Source organism: Saccopteryx leptura, chromosome 12 (genome assembly GCF_036850995.1).
Source record: "Saccopteryx leptura isolate mSacLep1 chromosome 12, mSacLep1_pri_phased_curated, whole genome shotgun sequence".
NCBI classification, from domain to species: domain Eukaryota; kingdom Metazoa; phylum Chordata; class Mammalia; order Chiroptera; family Emballonuridae; genus Saccopteryx; species Saccopteryx leptura.
In genome coordinates, this window is record NC_089514.1 from 34,611,739 (window position 1) to 34,629,334 (window position 17,596).

At 41.9% G+C, this 17,596-nt stretch overlaps 1 protein-coding gene across 11 annotated transcripts in view; it reads left to right on the plus strand.

The window, feature by feature from the left end:
- The first annotated feature begins 8,895 nt into the window (after window positions 1-8,895).
- The window catches only part of ADAM22 (ADAM metallopeptidase domain 22), a 262,410-nt gene continuing 253,709 nt past the window's right edge, over window positions 8,896-17,596 (plus strand). For 6 of the 11 annotated variants that reach the window (XM_066354300.1, XM_066354302.1, XM_066354305.1 and 3 more), the window contains exons 1-2: window positions 8,898-9,242; window positions 9,696-9,856. In XM_066354300.1, the coding sequence (XP_066210397.1) occupies window positions 9,158-9,242; window positions 9,696-9,856 (246 nt within the window). In that variant the 5' untranslated portion in view covers window positions 8,898-9,157. Of the gene's footprint in view, window positions 9,243-9,695; window positions 9,857-17,596 lie in introns of all 11 variants that reach the window. The other 5 variants (XM_066354308.1, XM_066354297.1, XM_066354298.1 and 2 more) reach the window with 3 other exon arrangements.

The following is a 17,596-nucleotide window of genomic DNA, read 5'->3' on the forward strand; positions in this document are numbered from 1 at the left end:
ACTTGGTTGGACCATGCTGGTATGTTGGCATTTACAGGTTAAGTTAATTTAAGGTAGGGGTAAGTAGAAGCCATAAGGGAGAACCTTAGCCAGGCTACTAAATAGAATAATTTTTCCACTGTTTTTAATCATTTACCTTTGGAAATAAATTCTTCCAAAAACAATTCTACCTCATCATCTAGTATCAGGAAATAAAAGAGTAAGGATAGACATTTTGAAACAAGAGAATTACTTTGATTAGGCACTTGGTGATTCAATAATTAGAGAAAATTCAAATACAAAAAATATTTCAAATCTTATTTGTAGGTGGTGCAGGCATTTGTTTTTGCTATGTTCTTATAAGAGTCAGACATTAACAACTAAGTTTTCACAAAATTGGTACCATTGAATATTATATGAGTACATTGTCACTGTAAATTAACTGATTGCCAGTCTTAATTTTTTTGAAATTTTGTATGACTCCCCATAGATTTATATACTTTGATTTGTATATTAATTTGACCATTTGGACAATATCAGTGAGAAATACTCACTTTTCAACAATTTTATTGTTCACACCAATAGAGGATCACTGAAATATCCGTTTCAATGCATACATGCAAACCCTATTTCCGTTGTAAATTACTACTGTAGCATTATCAGTCACAAGTTCATCTGTGTACATGTGAACCTATTTCAGACTTTAAAACAGCCTTTAAAAACCTTGGTGCAACTTGGAAACTTATTTGTAGAAAGTTTTTTTCATTCACTAATACTCGTATTCCCCAAAATTTTCTGAACAAAGGAAGGGTATTTAACTTTGTTCTCTGATCCTTGGACTTGAGAGTGACAGGCTCCCATTTGCAGTGGCACTGCCTGCACAGTGGTTTGGAGCCATTTGCCTTAGTTGTATTTATAAGAAAAAGGCTCAAGTTGAACCCTTCCAGTAGTTAAAAGTTGCTAAACATCTTGGCACTATTTTCGAACTATTTTTTTGAACATTGGACTTTTAAAACATCCTTGACAACCCCTACCCCCCACCTCAAATTTCAGGATTATTCTTTTTTTTCAAAAGGCCTGCACTTCCTTTTATTTGGAACAATTCTATCAAATGTACCAGGACCACCACATAGAGTTTGTGGGGTTGTGCTGTGAAATGGGCACCGAGCCAAGGGCAGGGAGAAATCCCAGCCTGCCGTCTGCAGCATGTGTACCCTGGCGATGGGGTTGCTATCACACAGGCAGGAATTCTTTTTCCTAATTTTTATCAAGGAAAGGCGACCTGGTCAAGCTTCCTTTGGGTTGTGTCTATTCAGAGAGGGTGTTTTGTTTTTCAGTTCTCTTTAAGGACGTAATAGTGGTGTGGTTTACAGCTTTGTTCACAAAAGGACATTTATTCAGAAGTAGGAATCTTCAAAGATCCTCAGTGAGGTAGATAGAAAACTCTTGGTTTACTTGATAGAAAGTGACACACTTTGCCAAAAGTGTCTAACAGATCCCAGCAAACCCATGATAAGTTGAATTCTTTGATAACAGGAGCACTGACATTGAAAGATATTAAGAAAAAAATGTACCCTAATTACTTTAAGGGCAACAGATTGTGGCATTCAAAGTTGGTGGCTCTTTTTCCAGGAGTAGCCAGAAGACAGCCACAGTGAAGACAATGGTTTTGTGGCTCTAAATGTTTATTTTTCTAAGATAACAATTGTAGCAACAGGAGTATTTTACACAAGTCAATAGACTCTTTAAATAGTATTTTAAGCTAATGACTTCCTTGCATGCATTGATTAGTATATCAAAATAATTTATGGAATTATATACATGTTTTAATTCTACTGTATTTTGTAGAGAACCCTGATAAATGTCAGTACAAATTTATCTTTAAGGTGATGGAGGTGGACTTGGGGTGGTGAACACACAATACAGTATACAGATGATGTATTATAGAATTGTGCACCTGGAATCTGTAAAAGTTTATTAACCAATGTTACCCCAGTAAATTCAATTAAATATATTTATATACTTTTAAAAGAGGAACAGAAAACAATTATATATGTAAAACTTTTCAGAACCCAAAACTGTTGAACTAGAATCCTTATTTCCAGATCTGTGAGATTATTTTGTTATCGGATAAAAATTTAGTTGTTTTTTTTAAACACTAGTACTAGGATGTATGCATAGTTAATACCAGACTTAGACTGCTATCTAAATACTGTATTAAAATAATAAATGCTATATTTATTTAAAAATCAATTTCTATAAGTGTAGTTTTGATTAATGTGAGAATGAAGTTTTATAGTACACTTTTCAGTTAGGAATCTTTCTAATGCTATGTTTCTTTAAAAGACTGCAGTGTAGGATGATAGCTTCTTCCTATAAGAGATGGAAGGGTTTTTAGCGTAGTGATGAATGTAAGGCCTCAGTGGGCTAGCTGGATATTAAACCATGGGTGTGCCATGTTACAAGGTCTAAATGCTGGCCAAAGAGGAGATTGCTTAAGAGAGATTGCTTGGGCCCAAATTACCTTAGGCAACAGCTACTATTGTTGGCATTCAAGTCTTTGCGGTAATATTATTTACCATGGAGAGTCAGGTGGAGACAGGAGAAGTAATGCCATAATACAAAGACAATTAGATCAAATGAAAGGGCAGTTTAGCCTTTTAGCTGTGTTAGTTATAGGACATGGTTAATGATTTTACACAAAAGGTGGTGTGGCACCCATAATTCCACACATTCCAACCAAGAAGTTGCCCATTCCACATAAAGAAGCAGCATTAAGCCCACCTATTTACCTGGGCACATTAGTGTACAACTAAAGTTAAAAAAACAGAACTTAGGCCCTGGCTGGTTGGCTCAGTGGTAGAGCGTTGGCCTGGCGTGCAGGAGTCCCCAGTTCGACTTCCCGCCAGGGCACACAGGAAAAGTGCCCATCTGCTTCTCCACTCCTCCCCCTCTCCTTCCTCTCTCTTTCTTCACCTCTCGCAGCCAAGGCTCCATTGGAGCAAAGTTGGCCCGGGCACTGAGGATGGCTCTGTGGCCTCTGCCTCAGGCGCTAGAGTGGCTCTGGTCGCAACAGAGCAATGCCCCGGATGGGCAGAGCATCGCCCCCTGGTGGGCGTGCCGGGTGGATCCCGGTCGGGCGCATGCAGGAGTCTGTCTGACTGCCTCCCCGTTTCTGGCTTCAGAAAAATACAAAAAAAACCCAGAAAATCAGAACTTAGGCCCTTGCAAACAAGACCACTAATCAGAATTAATTTTGTAGGGAAATAGCCTCCTTAAAAATTCCATGCCCCCCCCCCCAAAAAAAAATCTAGGAACAGGAAGAGCCCTAGGCAAATAATTTGCAAAAATAACTTGTCTTCAAACTATATTAAACTGAGATGCCAAATTTTGAACACTGGGAGAATAGGGTGTGACAAAAAATAATAAGAAACCAAGAACCAGATTAAGAAATAGACATGCACTGCCACATCTGCTGAAGGATGTCACAATTCCTTCAAACAATAAAATGATCAAAGTTCTAGTGTTTATTTTACTTGGTTGTGCTTAAATGTAAATTGCATTTACCTTTTGTATTGTAAATTCAGTTGTCATCAATAATCTTGCTGACTTCAAGTCTCAAGTTAAACAGTGACATGATTATTAGGAGTAGGTGAACCCTATCAAATTAGCAGATTTAACAAAACCAAGAAGGTAGCATCTATAGAAGTTTAATTTTGGCCTGACCTGTGGTGGCTCAGTGGATAAAGCGTCGACCTGGAAATGCTGAGGTCGCCGGTTCGAAACCCTGGGCTTGCCTGGTCAAGGCACATATGGGAGTTGATGCTTCCAGCTCCTCCCCCCTTCTCTCCCTCTCTGTCTGTCTCTCCCCCTCTCTCTCTCCTCTCTAAAAATGAATAAATAAAATAAAATTTAAAAAAAAAGTTTAATTTTAAAAAGCTTTATTTTTGCTTGTTCTCAGAAGTTACTCCTAACAGCAAAACTTGTTACATAATATACATATGCTAGTCTACTATTATATACACTTTAAACATAAGAAAAATTTAAAGGGTAAAATGAACACATTCAGTATTTTTGAAATGTTTCATTTTACTGATGGCACCAAAACTTTTTACTCTCACCCCCCCAAAAAATACTATTAAAATATTTTACAAATACTCAAACTGGCCAGGTCTTTATGCTCCCACATTACAAAAATTATTTTAATACTTTGTGAAAATTCAGTTTATTTACATGTTTGGTTTGTATTGTCATCGCTCAAACAAAAACACACACTTAAATCTAAAGCAGCGGTTCTCAACCTGTGGGTTGCAAAAGACCAAAACACAGGGGTTGCCTAATTTCCAATGGCTTTAGGCGACCCCTGTATTTTGGTCGTTTGACCCTTGCTGGGGTTACAACCCACAGGTTGAGAACCGCTGTCCTAAAGGAACAATTGTGTTATTAGTTCCCTTTGCAAAAACCTGATAATTTTTCAGTTTCCTGTGCAAGTGTAGGGAAAACAGCTGTTAGGCTTGCTCGCTCGCTCGTTTACCTGCTGCAAGCCCTTTGCTTGATTAGCACTCGCTAATCAAAACACCTGTGAATAGTCCCTGTAAAGCTATGGGTGCTTGCACTCAGGGAGATTGCGGGTTGCCTGCCTGCCAGCCACTGTGAGGGGCTGTTTTTACCTCTGTTGTGAGACTTAAAAAGAAATGGCCCAACGCTTTCTGGCTCCACAGTTCCTCTGCCATCTTCTCGAATCCAATGAGAACCTGCCTGGTCTCAGCCACCGGCATTAGAACAAGCGTGCCAAGTGTTCACTAAAATGTACTGGTAAATTTCTATATTCCTGAGATCAGTTAGTTTTAAGTTAATTAAAAGATGTTATTTTCAGTAATAAACTCACAATTATCCATTTTCAAAATGTTCTCATTATACTACGACCATTTCAAAAGCAGTTTGCTTATTGTTAACAAACATCTTTAACTTTGAAGGGATAAATTGTTTGTTTTTAGCATACTCTTGCTCCCAAAACCACATTAGTTGAACCTATTAGAAATTCTATAAAATCTTTTTCCTTACCCTGTCATAGCATTTTTACAGTATAAAAATTGAGATTGACAATTAGCCACAAAAGCTGCTAAATTCCTTGAAGCCCTCACTGTCAGTTGTGGGGCAGCTGTGTGAGGCTTGCTCACGGGGTTACGGGCTGTAAGCACTTTGCCTGATTGATGCGTGAGTGTGCGCCTGTGCCAGGTGTGTACGGCCTATATGAGGCTATGGGTGCTTGCACTCAGGAGAGATTGGGGCTGGCAGATTGCCTGCTCACCACTGTGAGACTGTGAGAGGCCATTTTGCTGTTTGTTTGAGGCAGTTTTCTCCTCCCTGTGCTTGTCTGCCTTTGTGAGACCTATTACATCAGTGTTTCTCAACCTTTCTAATGCTGTGACCCCGCAATACAGTTCCTCATGTTGCGGTGACCCCAAACCAAAAAATAATTTTGGTGGCTACTTCATAACTAATTTTGCTACAGTTATGATTCGGAATGTAAATACCTGATAGCATTATGTATTTTCCAATGGCTTTAGGCGACCCCGCTGGGGTCGCGACCCACAGGTTGAGAACCGCTGTATTACATGGGATGGCCAGACGCTCTCTGGCTCCGCAGTTCCTCTATCGTCTGCCCGAATCCAGTATGACCCTGCCTAGCCTCAGCCACGGGCATTACACACTTACCACAAGTTGGGTTTCCACAGGAAGGAGACTCTGATGAAGTTTAGCGTGCCGGTGTTTCTAAGGAGTGCCTTTGGACATCAGCCCTACAGGGAGCTTTTCAGAGTTGCTAGGTGAAGATAACTAAGTCATTGAATGTGGACCATTCCAGGAAGGAACATGACTGGCAACGAGGCTCCGCAGCTCTGAATCCTTGAAGGAGCCGACAGCTGAAAGCTGTCCATTGTCAGTGCTCCTTGCAGAGGTTCTGGGAGCAGCAATGTCTTATTAAAGAGGGACAGGATCATAACCCCTGCCAGGATAGTGACTTTTCTTGTTGGTCTCTTCACACAAGGAACCCAAAGTGGCCAGGTGGTAGTTGCAGCTTATAATTCAGGAGGTACTCAGATGGGAAGCAAAAATTTTGATAATTTTGTCAACAATAGTAATGATAAATAGGCCCACTCCTGCTTCTATCTTTGGTTCTCAGACTTACATATTCTTTTATCTGAGACATAGCACCATATTAGTCAGGAGTAGTCAACCTTTTTTTTTATATATATCTTTTTATTTTTATTTATTTTTATTTTTTTATTTATTCATTTTTTTTTTTTAGAGAGGAGAGAGACAGAGAGGGAGAGAGAGGAGAGAGAGACAGAGAGAGAGAAGGGGGGAGGAGCTGGAAGCATCAACTCCCATATGTGCCTTGACCAGGCAAGCCCAGGGTTTCGAACCGGCGATCTCAGCATTTCCAGGTCGACGCTTTATCCACTGCGCCACCACAGGTCAGACCAGGAGTAGTCAACCTTTTTATACCTACAGCCCATTTTTGTATCTCTGTTAGTAAAATTTTCTAACCGCCCACCGGTTCCACAGTAATGGTGATTTATAAAGTAGGGAAGAAACTTTATAAAATTTATAAAGCAGAGTTACAGCAAGTTAAAGCATATAATAATTACTTACCAAGTACTTTATGTCGGATTTTTGCTAAGTTTGGCAGAATAAATCTTTATAAAACAACTTACTATAGTTAAATCTTTTTATTTATACTTTGGTTGCTCCACTACTGCCCACCATGAAAGCTGGAATGCCCACTAGTGGGCGGTAGGGACCAGGTTGACTACCACTGATATAAGTATTTTGAACTGAAAGTGTATACTGCATCCTAAAAGATATTCCATCCTCAAAAATACCACCTCCAAACCTCCCAGGTGATGCTACAGCTGTACCTTTAACAGGCCATCACAACACTATCATTCAGGCAGCTTATGTCTTCTGTGGGTCACCTGATATGCCCCCACCACACACAACTTTGCTCTGATGTCATTCCCCTCGTGGTTGTAGAGGTCAATGACAACAAGGACTGGCTAAAACCAGATCATTCTAAAGTGGAGAAAAGACCAGAGATCAGCCCCAAAGTTTATTATACCATCATTACAATGAAAACTGACACCACAAGTAGAAGGGAGGTTAAGCTGCTGGCAAACAGCATGACACTTCCTGAAAGGACCATATTAGGAACAAGACCCCCCCCCCCCCCCAACTGAGGATGAAACAGAATTTGGTTCCACAAAGTTCAAACACTTAGAATAGATAAAATCCCAGAAACTGACACGTGCAACTCCCTTGCATGTTGGCCCATGTCCACTCAGACGTGTACTATTGCTTTCCCAGCAGGCAGCAGCAGTGCCTGTTTCTTGGCCTCTGTCTCTACCTGAATAAAACTGGCTTTTGTTCTCTCACTCTATTGTTCTTGAAATCTATTCTGCATTAGTCAAGAGCCTAGAGGTCGCCTGACCGGGAGAAAGATCCTGGGGTAGAGCCAGCCCTGGGAACTGTTAACAAAAGTGATGGAGGTCTAGGCCAGTGGTTGGCAAACCGTGGCTCGCGAGTTGGCTCTGTTGACTGAGTTTGCCGACCACTGGTCTAGGCTCTGCTCATACAACACCCTTGCGCCTTCCAGTCTGCCCTTGCCCAATCTTGGATATACCAGTTCCATTTTACAATAGTTTATTGCTACACCTGCCCAATATCATCAATTAGTAGGTGTAATGCTGGTGGCGGAGGCCAGGCAGGTTCACATCGGATTTGGGCAGACGGTAGAGGACCTGTGTAGAGCCAGAATGTGTTGGGCCATTTCCGTTTACCAGGGACAAGCAAACAGGCAGGGGAAAACCCTCTTCTTACTGCCGCAGTCACAGTGGACCCCAGGCAATCGGCAATCTGCCATCCACAATCTGTGCTGAACGCAAGTACCCTTAGCCTTACATAGATAATACACATGTGCTGCCACGTGCTCGTGCACTAGTCAAGCAGTGTTTGCAGCTGGTAAACCATTGAGCAAGCCTAACACAACTTTTCCCAACAGTAGGTCTGACAAAACCCCAGCTCATGATTGGCAGTTGTGACCACATGATGCTTTTTGCCCCATGGTCAGGTGCTCCATCTCTCATACATTATCATCTCATAAAACAAACTTTAATTTTTTTAAAGAGTACATAATCCTCCACCAAAAAGGTCATGGCTTTACTCTAGAACCCCGAAATGCTCAGTTGTGATTTCCCTATTGAGGTTTGCCTTAAACTCAAGTTTTGAGGCTCCAGTATCTCTAGAACCCTTGAACCTGCCCCAACTTGTGGCTGCAGAGCCCCTTTCGGTTCACAGCTGGCAGCATTTCAGGCCACAGGATCAAAGCAGTATTCTCTGCTGAAATATATTGGTTGAGCTAGTATTACCTGGACACTTTTCACACTTAACTGTATACAACGGTATTTCCTCAACTGTGTCTGCGAGCAGGTGCCGCATACCAGAGACGTTCACGGTTGTGTCCCCTGCGCTTAGTACCATGTACTCTTGGGGATATAATTTCCTGATAATAATTAACTGTTAATTTGTGGGAAACATGAATACAGTTCTTGGTAGACGAAGTGGGTGAATACCGGCCCCCGCGGTGGCGCGGTCTGATAACCTCGGTTCCAGCGATGACCTCTCTTCTGCCCTTTTCCTCCCTCCAGTCGTCAGGTCATAGAAGGCCTCGCGGTCACGAGGTCGCAACAATCCGTGCGGTAGTGGCGATGAGCGGGACGCGAAGGAGAACTACATTTCCCAGCGACTCCTGTGCGCGCGCCCCTGGCCGCGGGCGGGGGGCGAGTGCACCAGGCGCTCGCTCCCTGCAGAGCGCTCGTCGCCTGCCGGAGCCTTTGCCAGGAGATGAGGTGGGAGGCGCTAGAAACCACTTAGCTACAGCCAACCGCCCAATGCAGCACTCGTTCGCTCCCCCCGCCAGCGGAAGCGCCCGCGGAGCACAATGCAGCACTGAGGCAGAGCCGCGGTGGAGGCTGCAGCGCCACGGCCGCCGCAGCACCGGCCGGGGCTGGGAGGGGGCGGCCCAGGCGAGCCGGGGGTCGCCGGGCGACGGAGCCGGACCCGCTGCCCGGGCATGAGGAGCTGAGCGTCTCCGGTGAGGCGGGCTGAGGGCAGCATCATGCAGGCGGCGGCGGCTGCGTCCGTGCCCTTCTTGCTGCTCTGCGCCCTGGCGATCGGTCCCCTGGCGCGCTGCGGCCGGCCAGGTAAGTTCGCCACCCTCCGTGGCTTAGGGACGTGCCATTTGCCGGGAATCTCTGCAGCCCTCAAGCCCCATTGCAAAGGGGCATCTCCGTTTCCCGAGTGCGCGGGGAGATTTTTTATTTGGAAGGGTGGTGAGAAGTGGAGCAAAAATACGTGTGGGGGCGCGCAAATGCATCAGGAGCTTTCGGTCAAATGTCTGTTTTTCTTTTGAAGAGGAGGCATGCGGAGGATGGGACGGGGGGTTCTGCTTCTGGGCCCCAATCCTGGATGCTCTCAGAGGAGTGGTCCAAGGCTCTCCGGCTGGTGTCGGCGTCCTTCCCACATAGGGTCCGGAAGGGAGGGGGCGGTGGGCCTTTCAGAGGGGAGGGGGCGGACCGCAAGACCGACCAGTGTGAGTCAGGGCTTTATTTTCGCCTTTTCTCCCCATTCCCTTCGTCTCCCCTTCTTGCCTGGAGGAGACGCCTCGTTGACGGAGCTGGAGAGGAGGAACGAAAACCGCTTCCTGGAGCGCCAGAGCATCGTGCCACTCCGGCTCATCTACCGCTCTGGCGGCGAAGACGAAACCGGGCACGACGCGCTGACCACGCGGGTGCGGGGCCACCCCGGTGGCGCCCAGGTGAGGCGCGGTCCAAGGAGGGTGGTCCTCCGCGCCACCCGGCCCACCCGCCGATGCGCGTTTGCTCGCAGTTGCCCTGGAGATGCAGTGTTTTAGGTGAAATGAGCGCAATTCTAATGCTAGTCCTGCAGGACGCTCCCTGTGCAAAAAAGCAAAAACAAAACCGAAAAGGGAGGACCAAACAACCGCAAGCCAGAGACTTTGCTCCAGAGGAGTTTGTGAGGGATGCCTCCAGCAGTGCGGCCCCTGAGCGTAAGGGCGGAGACCCTCCCACCCCTCTAAGGCAAAAGCAAAAGCCATTCGTAGGCAAGAAGGGGCACAGTATTTGGGCAGAATTGGCATCATTATTGTTGTGGTTGGTTTAGTGCTTAAAGAGAAGATTTTACGAATTATTTAAACCACAATTGGTACTGTAGAATAACTGGAAAAAGAAATGTAGAATCTCTAAATTCAAACCATAAAATAAGCTAAAATGCAAGATTCTCAAGTCACTCAGTTATGTGGACATCAGAAATGTGCTCATTCACCTGCACTTTACAAAAAAAGGCGTCCCTCTCCCCGCTGGGCTGTCTTTGTTGGTAGAAGCCCTCATGGTGTAATTAGGTCTATGTTATTTATTGGGCATTTGTTAATTTTTTTTTTTTTAAATTTAAGTTTACCAGTTACCTGTCTTTACATAAATATCACAGATCCACAGGTATGCCTGAAAATTATGTTGAATATACTGGTTAATTTCAGTAAATACAGGGGTGGGCAAAAGTAGGTTTACAGTGCAAGTACGTGAAACACATAGTTCTTCTTATTTTCTAATTATTGTATTATTTATTTGTATTACATCTGTAAACTCATTATTGCTTACCCCTGTATTTGGGGCTCCGTAAACATTGTTTGAATTTATATACATCAGTTTGGCAATCATCTACTGGTAAGTGCATATTAAGGTTGAATTTGTTTATGTAGTTGAAAATTTGTAAACTTAACTGAAGCAAGCTTATAATTAATCTGCATGTGTAAAATAGAAAAATATTTAAATTTGTATTTGTATCCAAATGTTAAAATTTTAATATAGTCATCAAAGTTAGGATATTGTAGTTAAAAAAACCTAATATGCCAAACCGTTAGTGAAAGATTCCATTATTTAAATCAGGGGTCCCCAAACTACGGCCTGTGGGCCACATGCGGCCCCCGGAGGCCATTTATCCCGCCCCCCCGCCGCACTTCCAGAAGGGGCACCTCTTTCATTGGTGGTCAGTGAGAGGAGCATAGTTCCCATTGAAATACTGGTCAGTTTGTTGATTTAAATTTACTTGTTCTTTATTTTAAATATTGTATTTGTTCCTGTTTTGTTTTTTTACTTTAAAATAAGATATGTGCAGTGTGCATAGGGATTTGTTCATAGTTTTTTTTTTATAGTCTGGCCCTCCAACGGTCTGAGGGACAGTGAACTGGCCCCCTGTGTAAAAAGTTTGGGGACCCCTGATTTAAATTAATGTTTGGTAAATACCTATTTTTAATTTTTTTTACTTTACCTTGTTTTCCTAGTAAAACTGAAGAAGCATAGGATACTGTCTTATTTTTCAATACGTTAGAATTACTTCTGTGGAGGAAAAAATTTAAACACAAAAGTAGGATGTTGTAATAAACCCTCAGTTTCAACAATTAACTCATTAATTACCAACTAATCAACTTAATTATCAATCTTGTTTCACCTGTCTCTTATTTTCTTCCCCTTCCTGTATTATTTTGAAGCACGTCATATCATTTTGTTTATAAAATATTTCACTATGCATCTCTGAAACATGAATGTTCTTTTAGATGAACACACTCTAATAAACAAATATATAAATATGTTAAAACATAAATATATTACATAAATATATGTAAATATAACACATATGTATTTAAGTTTGTTTGTTTGATCCAGGACCCAAATAATGTCCTTTGACTATAATTAGTGTTTTTTTTTTTAAAGTTTCTTTAATGTGTGCTCGCTTCGACCGCACATATACTAAAGTTTCTTTAATGCATAGTTTTCTCCTCCATTTCTTTGTGTTTTCTCACAATTTATTCACTGAAGACATGGCGTCTTTCATCCTATAGAGTTTCCCACAGTGTGAATTTTTGCTAATATAGCCAGTGCTTTCAAACAAATCAGAAAGACTTTCTCTGAGAGGCAGGGAGACAGAAAGAAGTAGAGCTAAAAAGAAAAGGGCGGGACTGATTGGCTGCAGGATTACTCTGCTGGTAATGTCCGCAGGAGCCTCTGCCCTTCTTTATGTTGGTGAAAAGCCACCACTTTTGGAAAACAGGCCAGTTCTCCTTTTCTCTCCATTTATGGAGTTCTGCTTCTGCAGTTTTCGGTTCCTAGGCCTCTGCACATGGGGCAGAAGCTACCTTGGGATCCTGCAGTCTCTGCTTCCTACAGGAGTACTGTTAACCTCACAATTGAGTGGCTCTGGCTTTTGGTGAGGTGTCAATGAATTGGTAGGATTTAGGTTAAACAGCATGAATAGGTTATTAATGCAAGTCAGAAATGAAAGTGAAGGTACTGCCTTGTCAATGTGATGCCGGTGGCAGAGGCCAGGCAGGTTCTCATTGGATTCGGACAGACAGTAGAGGAACTGTGGAGCCAGAAAGCGTTGGGCTGTACGCGTTTATTACATTCTTGCAATGGTGGACACAGGCAGGGGAAGGACCGCTTCTCACTGCAGCAGGTAAACGGCAAAACAGCCCCTCGCAGTGGAGGGCAAGCGATCCACAGTCCGTGCTGAGGGAAAGCAGCTGTAACCTTACATAGACTATACACACATGGCTCTGCCACGTGCTCATGCACTAATCATGCAAAATGCAAGCGAGCAAGCCTAACACAGCTGTTTTCCCTACAGTCATCAAAGTAATTATTACGGGAACTCATCTCAGTGCCTGGCACACAGTCAAGTACACACAGTGCATCTGGTTGGATGTCTGGGTCAGCTGCGGAGCCTGTGCTGCTTACACCTCCTTAAACGGTAGTTAGAAATCATTGCCACAAGGACTGAATCTGGAAGAGCTGTAAAGACCTACTTGCCATATGCCACCTTTTCCTACAGTTAGGAAACTAGTTTTCTTTGGCATTTCTAGTTTCCTTAAGAGCTATAATTTAACTCAAAAACAAGTTGATTGTATATGGCCCCTGTTATTTCTTTGGTAATTAAATAGATATAACTTACGGCATTTAGCGGTCTGTAGATATGTCTCGCAACTTTCTTCCTCTTCAGAAATAAAATTCGGATAGGTATTCATTTTTTGTTTTGTTTATTTAAAGGCATTTACTTACCTGAGCTCCTGTGTACCAATTTTTGTGCAAGGGCCTGGGGATTTAAAGAGAAAAGACAATTTGAGCCTTTAACCCTTTGAGTAGTGAGGTTTTTTTCATACTCGCTGACCCCCGGGAGTGATTTTTTTTTCCAAAAAATGAAATTAGTTCCAGTTACAGTTTTATTAACTTAAAATCATGTTTATTTGATAACCAATTTATGGAAACAAAAAGAACATATATTTGCTTTTTTTAAATGTTGTCTTACACATTTTTAAAATAAAAATTTTTGTTACGATTGTACTCTGGATGATCAGGAGGCACGAGGAAGTACAAGAACGTACTACCCAAAGGGTTACAGGATTTACAACAAGTGGGAAGATAGATGAGTGAATATGTAGTTATATTCTGTCCTGAGTGATTTTCTGGAGGTGATCACAGAAAGCTGTGTGAGAGGAGAACTGTTTTTAACCCTGGTGAGCAGTCTGGGTGGACTCTGGGGGAGGTGCTGTGTGAGCTGTGCTTTGACAGTGAGTAGGAATTGGCCAGATTAAAGGGAGGGGATGGGAATATCAAAGCTAAGAGGCAGCAGGGCCATAGGCACGCGGTAAGTCAGGACACATTTTTGTTCATTATAAATAGGATTTAAGGGACAGGTGAGACAGCAGGAAAGCACAGAGATGCTGCAGGACCTTCATGGTTTGCTGAGGAATTTGGACTTTGTCTTAAATGCAATCTAAGGCTTTCATGAGGAGCGTTAATTGTCCAGGTTTATATTCTTGAGGGATTATTTTAATTATTAGAAATGAATAGTTTTATTTCAAAGGGTAAGTGAATTATTTCTATTTTTAAAGTTTTTAAATTGGATTTATTGGGGTGACACTGGTAAACATAATTATACAGATTTCAGGTGCCCAGTTCTACAACACATCACTGTATATTGTATTGTGTGTCCACGCCCCCCCCAAGCCAAGCCAAGTCTTTGTCCATCACCATTTATCCCCCCACATTCCTCTACTTCCCCCTCAATGGGATTGTTTACTTTCATTCATACGAACATGCCAATTCACATACTTTTTAAGCTTCATAAGAACTTAGTTTCTAAGTAGACTGAAAATACTGTATAAATGAATTAATATTTATAAAGCACTTAGAACAATGCCGGGTATAGTATAAATATTACATGAGTTTTTGTTAAATGACAGATTCTGTCAAGCTGCTTGAATACTATTTAGAAGTTTTGAGGCATCACTTTAATGCAAAAATGGTGCCCCAATTACCTGAGTTTAACACATTCTCAGAACTAAATTATAAATTACTCAAATTTGCGTAACTAAGTGGAATCTAATAGTGCTGGAGATGGAAGCGACTTAAAGGTCATCCACACTAACACAGGAATTAACACCTGGTAAGATCGAGCCACTGACCCAGAGCAAGGAAGCCAGCTGTGTATTAATGTTTCAGAAAGATCTGGATGGTGTAACACACCTTAATTTTACTCTTACTGTCCTTGTTTCCGTTTTTATCACTAAATGGAACATTCAAGCACATTTTGGGAGAAATTCACATTTTTGTTTTGTGGAAATATTGGCAATTTGGTGTGAAATAATAATTCTGTTGTTATGAGTCCATATTGCAAAAGATTTCTTTACCACATGGGCAGTTACTTGAATGCCTTATTTTTATCCCAAGTGGGATGATTTTACCAAAAGCTTGTTTTGCCACAAAGGCAGTGGTGGAATTCAGCCGCTTCGCACCAGTTTGGCAGAACCGATTCCTAATTTTTTGTTGAGTTCAGCAAACTCGTTAAAATGGCACTTGTAATCAGGATTCTCTCTAAAGTGAGCACTAGGGCCGCTGCCCAATGTGGAAATCACAAATTTACATTCCCTACTCTTTTTTAACATTCATCTGCGCAACAGCGTGTTCTACGTGCCCGTAGTAATGTTCATTCTGTCCACAGGTGAAAAAATTACAAGTGAGGATGCCAATCAAGAAGCAATATGGAAATATCTTAACAGTTTTATTGTTTTTTTATGAGATATTATTTAATATTCTTAATATTTTAAAGCTCTTCCTATAACAATCTAGTTTTGTGTACATCTTATTGTCCTTATTTAAGTATTAAATGCATGAAATAATAAACTACATTTTGGTATATCTTTTTTTTTTTTTTTGTATTTTTCTGAAGCTGGAAACGGGGAGAGACAGTCAGACAGACTCCGACATGCGCCCGACTGGGATCCACCCGGCATGCCCACCAAGGGGTGACGCTCTGCCCACCAGGGGGCGATGCTCTGCCCCTCCGGGGCGTCGCTCTGTTGTGACCAGAGCCACTCTAGCGCCTGGGGCAGAGGCCAAGGAGCCATCCCCAGCGCCCGGGCCATCTTTGCTCCAATGGAGCCTCGGCTGCGGGAAGGGAAGAGAGAGACAGAGAGGAAGGAGAGGGGGAGGGGTGGAGAAGCAGATGGGCGCTTCTCCTGTGTGCCCTGGCCGGGAATCGAACCCGGGACCTTTGCACACCAGGCCAACGCTCTACCACTGAGCCAACCGGCCAGGGCCTCTTTTTTTTTTTTTAATACTTAAAATGGTCATTAGATGAATGTTAAAAAAGAGTAAGGAATGTAAATTCTTTGACTCCCACCACTGCACAAAGGCCTAGAAATGATAGAGACATCACATTTGGTTGTGGGTGGCCTTGCTATCCTCCAGATTGTCTTCCTAGTCTGAAGTAATTTTCAGTCCTATTAAAAAAGCACTTAGAACTATAATATTCAAAATATTCAGTGTCTGTCTTCTGACTTGACATTATCAATATTTATGCTGAAGAAACTGTATTTTTGCAGATAAAAGGACAAAACATATGTTAACTGGACACCCATATGGACAAGCTATCACCTACTGAGTCTTACTGATGGTGTGATACTGATAATCACAAAATTGCTATTTTTAAGAATAAACCCCTTAATGGTTATGCCTTTTTTGCTAGCCATGCATGACAGGTTTCTGTAACATCAAAGATCGGTTATTCGGTAGTTTATTTTGTTGTGTGGTCACCCCTTAAATTTTCAATAATTTGTGTTTCACTCGGTGATTACATATCTCTACGAAGAGCGAATTTCTTTTTCTTGGAAATCTTTGTTGTCAGAGAAGGGATGGGCTGCTTAATTCTCTGTCTCTTTCTCTGGAGAGTTGTAGCATCTCAAGTTAGTCAGGTACCAAGAACATAGACCTACAATTTATCGTAGTTTTGATAATCGATAATGAATGGGGGAAGTGCAAGATAGCAAGCAGTAGGAGTGCTCTGTGTTTATTATTATATTAGCACGTAGGTCTGAGCACAGATGAGCTGTACTTAAAATTGTGCTGTTTCACTTGGGAGCACTGAGTCAGCTTGACCGTGACTTACTCGCAGTACTGCTTCCCTGGCGGAAAAGGACTCCTAGGAATTACGCTTTTAGAAGTATTTTGCAAGGATAGCACAAACCTCATTTTTTTCTTAATGTGCATTTGTTAAACCTAAGTAGCTCAGTATTGATAATGTTTTGCCACCAATCAAAATTTTGTTCTGTGGCCATGAATAGAAAAGAGATATTTTTTAGTGCATTTTTTATTCCCCTACCAACCTTCTTCTTTTCCCAATCAAATAGTTAAATAACAATGAAATTCAGATGTGGAGGAGTTTCCCCTAAGTCTTGTTTTTCCTCTGTGAGATCCCAATTTGTATATATTTCTTTTGGGCATCTTTGAAATCCTGCCTGGTGATTTTACTGTGCACAAAAAGAAGCTGTCTTTCATAGGTCCTTTATAGCTGCAAAATCACAAAACTGGTAGGCAGCTGAGAAGCCACTTGAACCCAGTCCCTTTAGCTCCTAGGTGTTGCCTGTGTGCCTAACCTCAGTGCTAGTCCGGCTTTATTGTAGGAGACCACCAACATCTATTTAGATGGCATTCAATAACTTCGAGGTCAAAGATGGGAACTATTTATTTCTTTCAGCACTTGAAAATATTTTTTAAAAGCTGTATGATAGTGAAGAAGCTTGCAGAGCAAAGTCGAGATGCTTCATTTCTGATACTTTGAGAATGTGAAATGGAATATAGGAAGATATTTCACATTTAACAGGGGACAAACACCTCTTGAAGGATGTGAGGTCTGCTTATTTTGGAACAGGATATGTACACTGATTGTTAGACTCTTTGTAAATCACAGATTTTAGTATTCAACAGTCAACACCCAGATTATATATGCTCTTTTGCAGTCAAAAATAATTTTGAATCAGAGGCATCAAATGCTAAACAAGGTTCCATAGTCATATGACCGTCTTCAGAAAAACAAAGGTACAGAATGTCTTTTTTGTCTTCACAGAACAAGTAGCTCCAAAGTTCCAAATGTCAGCGCATTCAGATGAAAAAGATATGGAACCAATCAATAATAATAAAAAACA